The sequence below is a fragment of the Salmo salar genome, chromosome 01, assembly GCF_965601325.2.
Source record: "Salmo salar chromosome 01, fSalSal1, whole genome shotgun sequence".
Taxonomy (NCBI): domain Eukaryota; kingdom Metazoa; phylum Chordata; class Actinopteri; order Salmoniformes; family Salmonidae; genus Salmo; species Salmo salar.
The window spans coordinates 21394746-21405616 of record NC_138291.1 but is presented as its reverse complement, the minus strand read 5'-3'; the positions used below and the strand labels follow the sequence as shown (position 1 = coordinate 21405616).

At 44.2% G+C, this 10871-nt stretch overlaps 1 protein-coding gene across 1 annotated transcript; it reads left to right on the top strand.

The window, feature by feature from the left end:
- Positions 1-6260: 6260 nt before the first annotated feature.
- Positions 6261-9992, top strand: LOC123741669 (uncharacterized). Its single transcript, XM_045714937.2, has 2 exons — positions 6261-6524; positions 8012-9992. The coding sequence occupies exons 1-2, from the start codon at positions 6474-6476 to the stop codon at positions 8276-8278; spliced, it is 318 nt and encodes a 105-aa protein (XP_045570893.2). The 5' UTR covers positions 6261-6473; the 3' UTR covers positions 8279-9992.
- Positions 9993-10871: the final 879 nt, after the last annotated feature.

Below are 10871 nucleotides of genomic sequence, written 5' to 3'. Positions count from 1 at the left end.
GGTCATTCGAGGTAGGTGGAACAGTCACTGTTTTCTCTTCTTTCAGGAGAGGCAGTGCCTTAGAGCGTTGGGCCAGTAACTGAAAGGTTGCTGGATTGAATCCCCGAGCTGACAAGATAAAATCTGTCGTTCTGCCCCTGAGCAAGGCAGTTAACCCACTGTTCCCCGGGCGCCGAAGACGTGGATGTCGATTATGGCAGCCCCCCGCACCTCTGATTCAGAGGGGTTGGGTTAAATGCGGAAGACACATTTCAGTTGTACAACTGACTAGGTATCCCCCTTTTCCTAGCCTTTAGTTGGGTTATGCACTTCTGGAGGTGGTGACGGTTACGTCATAGTGTTCCTCCTTTCTGAATCTCGTTGACGTAAGACCTGGATGTCGTGCTTTCACCTGGTACCGCTGCAGGTGTCATCCACTCCTTTTGGTGATCGGGCTTGCTGAGCAAGGTTTCTCCCAGCAGTAGCAACTGTAATGGTCTCGCTCCGTGACGTTAGTTGTAGTAGAAGGCTTGTTTCCTCTTTTCTGCTTCATCCTTTAACCTGATGTGGTTTTTTTTGTTAGGTCACTTAGGTTGCAGGTTTCTCTCCAAGGTTGGGAGTGTAGTTCAGATTTTTCTACCCATAAGGACCTCTGCTGGGTTCGCTTCTGTTATGCATGGGGTAGACCTGTAGCACTTGAGCGCAACCAGCTGGTCTTCTTCAGAATCCTCTTCAAGGTCTGCACTGCCTTTTCTGCGTGACCGTTACCCTGAGGGCTGTGCGGGCTGGAAGTAATGTGCTTAAAGTCAAGCTGCTTTGCCATTTCCTGGAACTCGGACCTATAGAATTGAGGCCCATTTATCACTAATGACCTCATCTGCAATACCATACCTTGTGAAGGTTCCATTCAGCTTCAGGGGTGACCTGTGTGCTTGTGGTTGTATGCGTGTGTAGTATCTCGATGAACCTTGAGTAATAGTCTATGAAATGTTTTTTTTTTTTTTTTGTTATGCTTACATGGGTCCAAAGCAATTATTTTCCATGGCCTGTCAGGGAGCGGCGTTGAGATTAGTCTCCTTTTGCTGTGCCATTCTAAGCTCACAAGACTGACATGACAGCCTTTTTATTTATCTCTGAGATCCCCGGCCACCATACTGAGGCGTTGGCCTTCTCTGCATTTAGTCAGACCTTGATGTCCATCGTGTATAATGGACATGTCTGCCCTCTGTCTGGTACTAGAATGCATTTTCCCCATGTGACTATACCATTGTACTCTGACAGTTCACTTTTCACTGGGAAAAACTGACCGTGACTGGGGTTTTACTCACATGTTCAAGCCAGCCTTACCTGAAGTACTTGATCACTGTCTATAGTTTATCTGCTGCAGTGGCAACTCTGATGCTCTTCATTGTTGTCTGTGTATCAGGTATGTCGTTGATTACGGCTGTGATGCAACACTCCACGTCCGTGTGTGTGTGTCTCTCCTTTTCTGTGCGTATCAACTTGAGACTCCTTGATACAGTGTCTGCCACAACCAAGGCTTTGTCTTGTGAGTACTCCCACTGTGGGTTTGAACCTCATAAGCCGCATGTGTAGTCTCTGGCACCGTAAAGCCACATTATCCACGTTTTTTTTCTGTTCATTAGTGGGGCCAAGGGCTTGTGGTCTGTCAGTAACTTGAAGTCCTCCAGGCCGTACAGGTATTTCTTGATCTTCTCACACTCGCCAGACACTCCTTTTCGATCTGTGCGTATCTGGTTTCTGCCTTGGTGAGCCGCCTGGAGCAGTACGCCACTGGCTTCCAGTCCTCTCCATGGAGCTGTAGTGTTACACCACCAAGCCCAAAGTTGCTTGCATCTGCTGAGACTGCGGTGGCTCTGTTGCTGTCATAGAACGTCAGGACAGGGGAAGTCGTCAGGAGTTCTTTGAGGCGCTGGTCCCATGTCCATGCTGTCTTTGACTTGCAGTGGTGGACCCACTGTGGAAAGGTTGGGGATGGTTACCTAGGGAAGTATATTTCAAGAACTCTCCTCAGCTCCTGCATGTTCTCTGGTGGGGAAAGCTGCCTGTTGGCCTCCACTTTCTCTGGATAAGGCCTGACTCCTGAGGGGTCGATGAGGTGTCCCACTAATTGTAGCTGTGTTTGCCTGTGGGGACACTTTCCTCTTTTCAACTTTAGTCCGGTTGACCCTGATCTTCTGCAGGACTCTTTAGTTGCTTGTCGTGCTCCTCCAGGACACCTACAGCACCTAATGTCACAGGAAGGCCAAAAATATCATTATTTTATTTATTTAACCTTTGTTTAACTAGGCAAGTCAGTTTAAGAACAAGTTCTTATTTACAATGACGGCTTGTCCCGGCCAAACCCGGACAACGCAGGGCCAATTGTGTGCCGCCCTATGGGACTCCCAATCATGGCCGGATGTGATGCAGCCTGGATTCGAACCAGGGACTGCAGTGACGCCTCTTGCACTGATATGCAGTGCATTAGTCTGCTGCGGCATTCGGGAGCCCTAAAATCAAGGAAAACAACCAACCGAGCCACTGCCTGTTCACCACACTATCATCCAGAAGGCGAGGTCTATACAGATGCATCAAAGCTGGGACCGAGAGACTGAAAAACAGCTTCTATCTCAAGGCCATCAGACTGTTAAATAGCCATCATTAGGCGGCTTCCACCCGGTTACGTAACCCTGCACTTTAGAGGCTGCTGACCTAAACACACAGACTTGAAATCAAGTGAAATGAAAAAAAAAATATGTTAAAAAAAAATATATATATATATATATATATGGAAAAGTGGTGCATGCTATGAAGCCCCTAAAGGACATCTGGTGCAACCAATTACCTTCAGAAGTCACATAATTCGTAAAGTCCACCTGTGTGCAATCTGTCACATGATCTCAGTATATATATACCTGTTCTGAAAGGCCCCAGAGTCTGCAACACCACTAAGCAAGGGGAACCAACAAGCAAGCGGCACCATGAAGACCAAGGAGCTCTCAAAACATGTCAGGGACAAAGTTGTGGAGAAGTACAGATCAGGGTTGGGTTATAAAAAATATCTGAAACTTTGAACACCCCACGGAACACCATTAAATCCATTATTAAACAATTGAAAGAATATGGCACCACAACAAACCTGCCAAGAGAGGGCTGCCCACCAAAACTCACAGACCAGGCAAGGAGGGCATTAATCAGAGAGGCAACAAAGAGACCAAAGTTAACCCTGAAGGAGCTGCAAAGCTCCACAGCGGAGATTGGACTATCTGTCCATAGGACCACTTTAAGCCCTACACTCCACAGAGCTGGGCTTTACGGAAGAGTGGCCAGAAAAAAAGCCATTGCTTAAAGAAACAAATAAGCAATCACGTTTGGTGTTCGCCAAAAGGCATGTGGGAGACTCCCCAAACATATGGAAGAAGGTACTCTGGTCAGATGAGACTAAAATTGAGCTTTTTGGCCATCAAGGAAAACGCTATGTCTGGCGCAAACCCAACACCTCTCATCACCCCGAGAACACCATCCCCCACAGTGAAGCATGGTGGTGGATGTTTTTCATCGGCAGGGACTGGGAAACTGGTCAGAATTGAAGGAATGATGGATGGCGCTAAATACATGGAAATGTATTGAGGGGAAACCTGTTTTCAGTCTTCTAGAGATTTGAGACTGAGATGGAGGTTCACCTTCCAGCAGGACAATGACCCTAAGCGTACTACTAAAGCAACACTCGAGTGGTTTAAGGGGAAATATTTAAATGTCTTGGAATGGCCTAGTCAAAGCCCAGTCCTCAATCCAATTGAGAATCTGTGGTATGACTTAAAGATTGCTGTACACCAGCGGAACCCATCCAACTTGAAGGAGCTGGAGCAGTTTTGCCTTGAATGAGCAAAAATCCCAGTGGCTAGATGTGCCAAGCTTATAGAGACATACCTCAAGAGACTTGCAGCTGTAATTGCTGCAAAAGGTGGCTCTACAAAGTATTGACTTTGGGGGATGAATAGTTTTGCACGCTCAAGTTTTGTTTTTTTGTCTTATTTCTTGTTTGTTTCTCAAGAATAATTATTTTGCATCTTCAAAGTGGTAGGCATGTTGTGTAAGTCAAATGATACAAACCCCCCAAAAATCTATTTTAATTCCAGGTTGCAAGGCAACAAAATATGAAAAATGCCAAGGGGGGTGAATACTTTCACAAGGCACTGTATATACTGTATTCTATTCTACTGTATTTTAGGCTATGCCGCGCCGACATTGCTCATCCTGATATTTATATATTCCTTCCATTATTTTACTTTAGATTTGTGTGCATTGTGAATTGTTAGATACTACTGCACTGTTGGAGCTAGAAACACGAGCATTTTGCTACACCCGCAATAACGTGTATGTGACCATTAAAATTTGATTTGATATACCAAAATGTCATCCATAAAAATTGCGATGTCTGCGTAATTTTCTCCTGGGAGTGCTCGAGATTCCAAACGGCAGGCAGGGTATTTGCTAGAGCCCACTTGAGACATCAAATTGTGAGTATACTTTGATTCCGCTCAGCTTTGTGAGTATCTCTTCCGAGGTGGGTAGGATGAACCATTCTCTTTTCACCTCTTAATTAAGCTTTTTCAAAGCCACACATATATACTCAACCATTTTTCTTCAGGGCAGGCACCATGGGTGCATGGGAGCTTTCAGAGCATTGTGACTGCTGCGAATAAAGGGCTCTGATAAATGTCTCTTCCTTTTCCCCAGGTAGCTGTATTCTTCAATCAGAATATGTTTTTTCCCCACAAAAGAGATTTATTACAGACCGAAATACTCCTCAGTTTCATCAGCTGTCCGGGTGGCTGGTCTCAGACGATCCCGTAGGTGAAGAAGCCGGATGTGGAGGTCCTGAGCTGGTGTGGTTACACGCTGTCTGCGGTTGTGAGGCCAGTTGGACGTACTGCCAAACCGCCTGCAACGTCATCTTAGAGAATTTATGATAGAGAAATTAACATAAATTCTCTGGCAACAGCTCTGGTAGACATGCCTGCAGTCAGCATACCAATTGCACACTTCCTCAAAACTTGAGACAATTGTGGCATTATGTTGATTGACAAAACTGCATATTTTATTGTCCCCAGTACAAGGTACACCTTTGTAATGATCATGCTGTTTAATCAGCTTGATATGCCACACCTGCCATGTGGATAGATTATCTTGGCAAAGGAGAAATGCTCATAAACAGATGTAAACACATTTTTGTGCAGAATTTGAGAGAAATAAGCTTTTTGTGCATAGGAACATTTCTGGGATAATGTATTTCAGCTCATGAAACATGGGACCAACACTTTACATGTTATTTTTGTTCAGTATATTTCCACATGACAATATCAAAGTCTGCTTTCTCATTCTCTGATGCAAAGGTGAACAATTTGAAAACGTTCTCTGCCTTGCTGCCCATGTCATGTATGAGGGAACTGACTTGCACATCGCTATCTTCCTGATCCAACTTGGTCGTCATTCTGAACCCCATAAAATGTTTCCATTCCGTTAAAGTTTTGCGGCGCTTCAAACTTCGCCATAGTCCATTGTCTTAGTAGGATGTTAGCCTGTAACGCACATCTGACACATGTAATATAATGTCAATGTCCAGTCAGGAGTATCTTTCTAGGTAAGTTGTTTTTAATGCACGTCTCACAAGAATGCCTCAACTCTCCCTGTCCACTGATGATGTTATCAACCGAACAACCTTATTATTAATATTCTTCTGAGCTGGCGACCACCCCCTGGCAAGTATGGACCCAACCACACAAAGGGATATTAAACCTCAAGGAAGGTACTGACTTAGCAAAAAGAGAGACACTGCTGCAAACATAATCAGAAAAACATCCAGGTCGGCCGATTTGGGTCTGTTGGAGGTTTCAACTAACGATACTTGCTCTACCCTTGGGAAGGGGAGAGCAGTTAACCAACTGGTGTCGATATGGCCTAATGCTCACCTTATTGGAGGTAGCCTACCATTTAGTATGCTTGACCATATAGCGTTACTTCTAACCATGTATTACTACTACTGTACAGCTACTATGTATGCTGTGTTTACATACTTGATCTCAGCAATGTGACTTCTCATCTGGCTCTCTAGTGATTGACTTTTCTCCCTGTTGATGACCTTGTGTATAATCCCCTCTCCTCCCTGTCTGTTTACTCCTAGGTCATTGTCTCTGTGCCAGAAACTCCCATAATCCACTCACACACACCACCTGTGTTCTATACTGTACTGTAGTTGTGTAAAGAGGAGAGGTTATATAAGAGCTTCAGAGGCTGACACACACCAGGTTGACAACAGCAGGTCCACACATCCAGGTCCTCTGACGAGCCCTCTTACAGTGGGTTCCTCACTGGAGAGAAAGAGAGTCTAGGAAGACTGAGGAAACAGTTTGAGAGGAACTGACCAGTAGAGCTGTATTTTCACTATCAGTCTCTAAGCAAAATTTGAAACCCTGGAGAACCACAGCAAGATGTTTTTCAGACTCCCAAGACTAACTCCTGGATACCTACGGTATCTACAGGTGAGTGGCCAGTGATGTGTACAAAATTGTACTGTTTAGTCTTGTCCTTTTTTTGCTTGTCTTTTTAGACGAATCTTATGAGTACACAAAGTACTGAATGTTTTGCTGTGTCATTCCTTACTCTAAGGGGATTAGTGGTGTTTAAACTGTCTGGTACCTCAAGTAGCTCAGGTCCAAATTAGTCCTCTTCTGGCTGAGTCACTGGAAACAGTATGTCCTCAACACTGAGGCAGTGGATTCTGCTTTGTTTCGCCTAGTCTGGCCTTGATTGAGGACCTTTCAAACATAAATGCCCTGCAATATCTGCTGATGTTCTAGTATAGATGACTTGGTCCTTGGCATTCTGTGGCTTTAGGAGTCTCTAGGGAGTTCCTGGGACGTAAACAATTGGAATGAACTTGAGATAGTGTATTGCTTGTAGTTGTGAATGGATGGACAGGTACTGCACGGCTTCCAGGTTAATGCCCGTTGGCCAGAGATTGCTTTACTGAGCCTAATGTTATAATTTATTACTAACCTATTGCACCTTGTAGTAGGGCAGTTTGTCTGAAATGGTTTTATGTTTAGGTCCTTGTAAGAAAGTGCAGCGGCCTTGTTAATTTGTTAGACCATAGGGCAGTTTGTGTGTCTGTTTCTATCCAACCACTAACACCAGTGGCCAGCTTGTTAAGATTGCCGTTCCCCTTTCTATTCAAACTTGAGCGTCTGCAGGCTATGAATGACCGAGAACCCCGTGGCGTTGCAATGTGTGATAGACCACAGTGCAGTTTACACTTCTACTTGCATAAATAGAAGTATATATTCTCTGTGTTATCAGCTGCAAGTTTGAGGAAGTCTTTTGTTTTAGCTCACAACTTTATTGGACTTATTTAGTGGTGTTTACTGCTAGCTAGTGAGGGAAAAATCCATGACATGGTTTGTTGAATTATGATTACAAATAACTCTGAGGGAGCATCAGGACGGGCTGCTTAACAGCCTGAGTCCCAGCCCCATTATAGCTGGGGGATCTATTATTTCCTCTTCTCTGCTCTTTATTATTGTCTAGGGGCCTGCGAGGAAATTGTCCATCTCGCAAAATAACAGAGCCTTTGCTTGTCACAGACTGTAATTTGGCAAATGGGGCAAAATGGGTTTTTAATCTCTTCACTTGGAGTGTGGGGGTGAAAGGGGCATAATGTGGCTGACTTAATACTTTGGGAAATTGGGAATTTTGTCGTAAGAGACTGGGAGGTTTTATGTTTTTTGAGTTATGTTCTGTTTATGTGACTGAAGGCCACTACATCCCCCCTATCTATCAGTATATAGCACAATGCACAGTACATTGGTCAGTGTCGTAGTCTCAGTGGTTAGCATTGAGTCCGTTTAGAAAGCCTATTATGATTATCCTATGGATGCCAATGCCATGCCATCTCCCAGACCATTATTCATGAATAAGAAAGCTTTCCCCTTTAACCACATCATGTCATGTTGCTTTGTCTCCCCATCAGACCCAGGCTAGGGCGAGTGAGACCCAGCGAGCTGGGGACCTGCCCCGTCTGGCCATGCTCCTGGGGGCCTTGGGGATCGGGGTGTGTGGCTACAGCTCCAGGCAGCTGGCACTGCACCACCGGCCCTCTGCCCGCGTGCTGACCTGGATGGACGTTGGGAGCACCCCGGTGAAGGGGAGAGCCCCTTCCTTCATGGACCTGTCTCAAAGCCACAGCATCTGTCAGGACATCCCAGGTCCAGCATTCGCTGGGCAGAAAGTGCCTTAAAACAACCACCAAATCTAGAGTGCATGTTTTAATCCCTCAGTATGCAGCACCTAGCAACGTATGGTGGAGCTTTACTCCACTGTGCTAGCACTTCAGTGTTAACACACGTTTAACCCTAACCCAGAGATCCATAATCTGATAATCAATAATTACTAGCCACACCTGTGTGAGATTCTGCATTGACATGCAGTATAGGAGCTGCTATACCAGGTTATGGATTTAAAATTGCTGATTGGATGAGTAGTTCAACTTGTTGCCACAGTGGGTAGGAAGGTTTAGCTATGGAAGTCTGATTTAGCTACATCCTGTGTGTCTTTTGTGAAGTCATCGTGTTTGGCTCAGCCCCCTGGTACACATATGGTTGGCAACCCCTCGGGCAGGTTGCCATCCATAAGTGTTGGCAGCTCATCCACAGCCAACGACTTCCATTGATTTCAACTGATAAGAACTAGGGGGACCTATCCATCACTAGAGCTTGGCATCCACTGTCAGGTCTGGACTGGAGTGAAAGTCAGGTTTTATTTCACCGTTTCTTCAAACAATAGTGCTACAGTAGTCGTTCTCTCTGAAGGTGTCAATTCTCTTACATATTGATATTGTAATGAGGTACATTGCAAGAAAAGGCTGGACGATTGTTCAGCTACAGTTACTGAAGCATGCTAGTGATGCCTCTGGTTGTATAGAATGATCCAGACTATCTTTATGATGTCTCACTGCCATGCCATGTAAATAATGTAACTGTATCAATACTGCTCATTAGATTATAGCTCTTATTTGATCATGGTTAAAATTATGAGGGAGAGCGAGAGAGAACAAAGCTCCTCATCACTAAACCAATTTCCTCCTGTGGGATTAAACCAGGTGGAACATCCGTGAGCTGGCATGCATTGCTCCAATCTGGTATTAGGGATGAGGACAGGAGACTGGTTCCTGCAGTGCCATGAACAGAGGCTGTGTTCCAAAGTGTTCATATGATATCAGGTATCTTTAACTAGATTGGGAAATGTCCACAGCATCTTTCAGAATGAGAATTTTTCTGTTACTGCTACCAAAGGTCATTATGAATTTCTCAGAGCTAGTGTGAACCACACCTATATTTTCCCCCCAAAGAAGATAGTGAGATGCAAAATGAAACATCCATTGTACAACCACTGGAACCACTAAATGTCGAACCAATGCTTTTGTCTGTAAACAACAGAGGAATGATATTAAGGAGAGCAGGTACAGTAGAGGTCTGAAAAAGCTGATCCCATAATCCTTTTCCACAGCAGCTGAGCCAGTTTCCTGTGTCTGCCAGAATAGATGTTTTTAGCAGGACCAGATTAGCTGTGCTATTAGCTGTGCTAGCCCTGCCACTGCATTTTAGGTCGCTACAAATGGCCCTAATCCACTCAGCAGATGTGCTAATTGGCTGAGCTGGCACCAAAGAGCGACTGGCAGTTCCCTCAACTCATGACAGAGACTGACACTCAAACACTTGTTAATGGACTATCTAATGGTTTTACGCAGAAACATGACACGATGTGTTCACGTTGAGCTCAATTTGGAAACCACTTTTTTGGGAACAGAAAACGAATGTATCCTGTTAGGTCAACCCCTATTTCCTTCAAACTAAAATATTATGTAGTCTGTACCTACTGCATACATGTTGTATGAAATTTGCTTGGGCTTGTAAGGAATTTCTGGGACAAATAAATGTGTTCAATTTTTGGCACGTTTTTCTTTTATCTATATTTGTTTTACAAATGTATGATTCTTTTAAGCTGTTACTATTGTTGACCGCTATTGTTGACTTTTACTATTCTTCAGTCTGTTCTCTACCTGTACATTAGAAAGTCAAAATAACTTTTTTACAGATCGATTGAACAATGTATTATCTATTGTTTAGTCTTATAGAATAATTAATAATGGTCACTGAAACCGCATGTGGGCATTTCCATCAAATGACCCATGACCACCGAAGTAATATTCATAGGAACATATACAATTGGGTGTCAAATAAAAGTTGAGTCTATATTTTTGGGAAATGAAGGCATAAGTAAAGGCTTTGAGTTCTGGATCAACAGATGGAAAATGGGTCTTACCCTTTATTTTTTGGGGTAGATGTTTTGTATCAGAAATACATCAAAACACAATGATGTAATGACCCCTGCCAACTAATACCAACATATATATTTAGTTTTGGAGAAATTGTTTACCTTCTGTAAGTTTAAGAAATATTGCCTTTGGCCTCCCGAGTGGGGCAGTGGTCTGAGGCACTGCATCGCAGTGCTAGAGGAGTCACTACAGACCCGGGTTAGATCCCGGGCTGTATCACAACAGGCCGTGATCGGAAGTCTCAGGGCGGTGCACAATTGGCCCAGCATCTCTGGGTTAGGGGAGGGTTTGGCAGGGGGGAATTTACTTGACTCATTGCACTCCAGTGACTCCTTGTGGCGGGCCGGGCGCCTACAGGCTGACCTTGGTTTTGGAAATTTTAATCAAAAGGAAGAAAGACTGCAGATTCTTCAAAATAACTTTTTATTATAAGATTTGCAAATCTGGAGCTGGTTAACAATCCACTCAACAACAGCGCAGTGTTAAGAGCCCAAAA

Coding starts and splice junctions, on each gene's coding strand:
- LOC123741669 (XM_045714937.2), top strand. CDS start 6,474: ATGTTTTTCAGACTCCCAAGACTAACTCCTGGATACCTACGGTATCTA. Junction 6,525..8,011: donor GATACCTACGGTATCTACAG/GTGAGTGGCCAG, acceptor TCTCCCCATCAG/ACCCAGGCTAGGGCGAGTGA.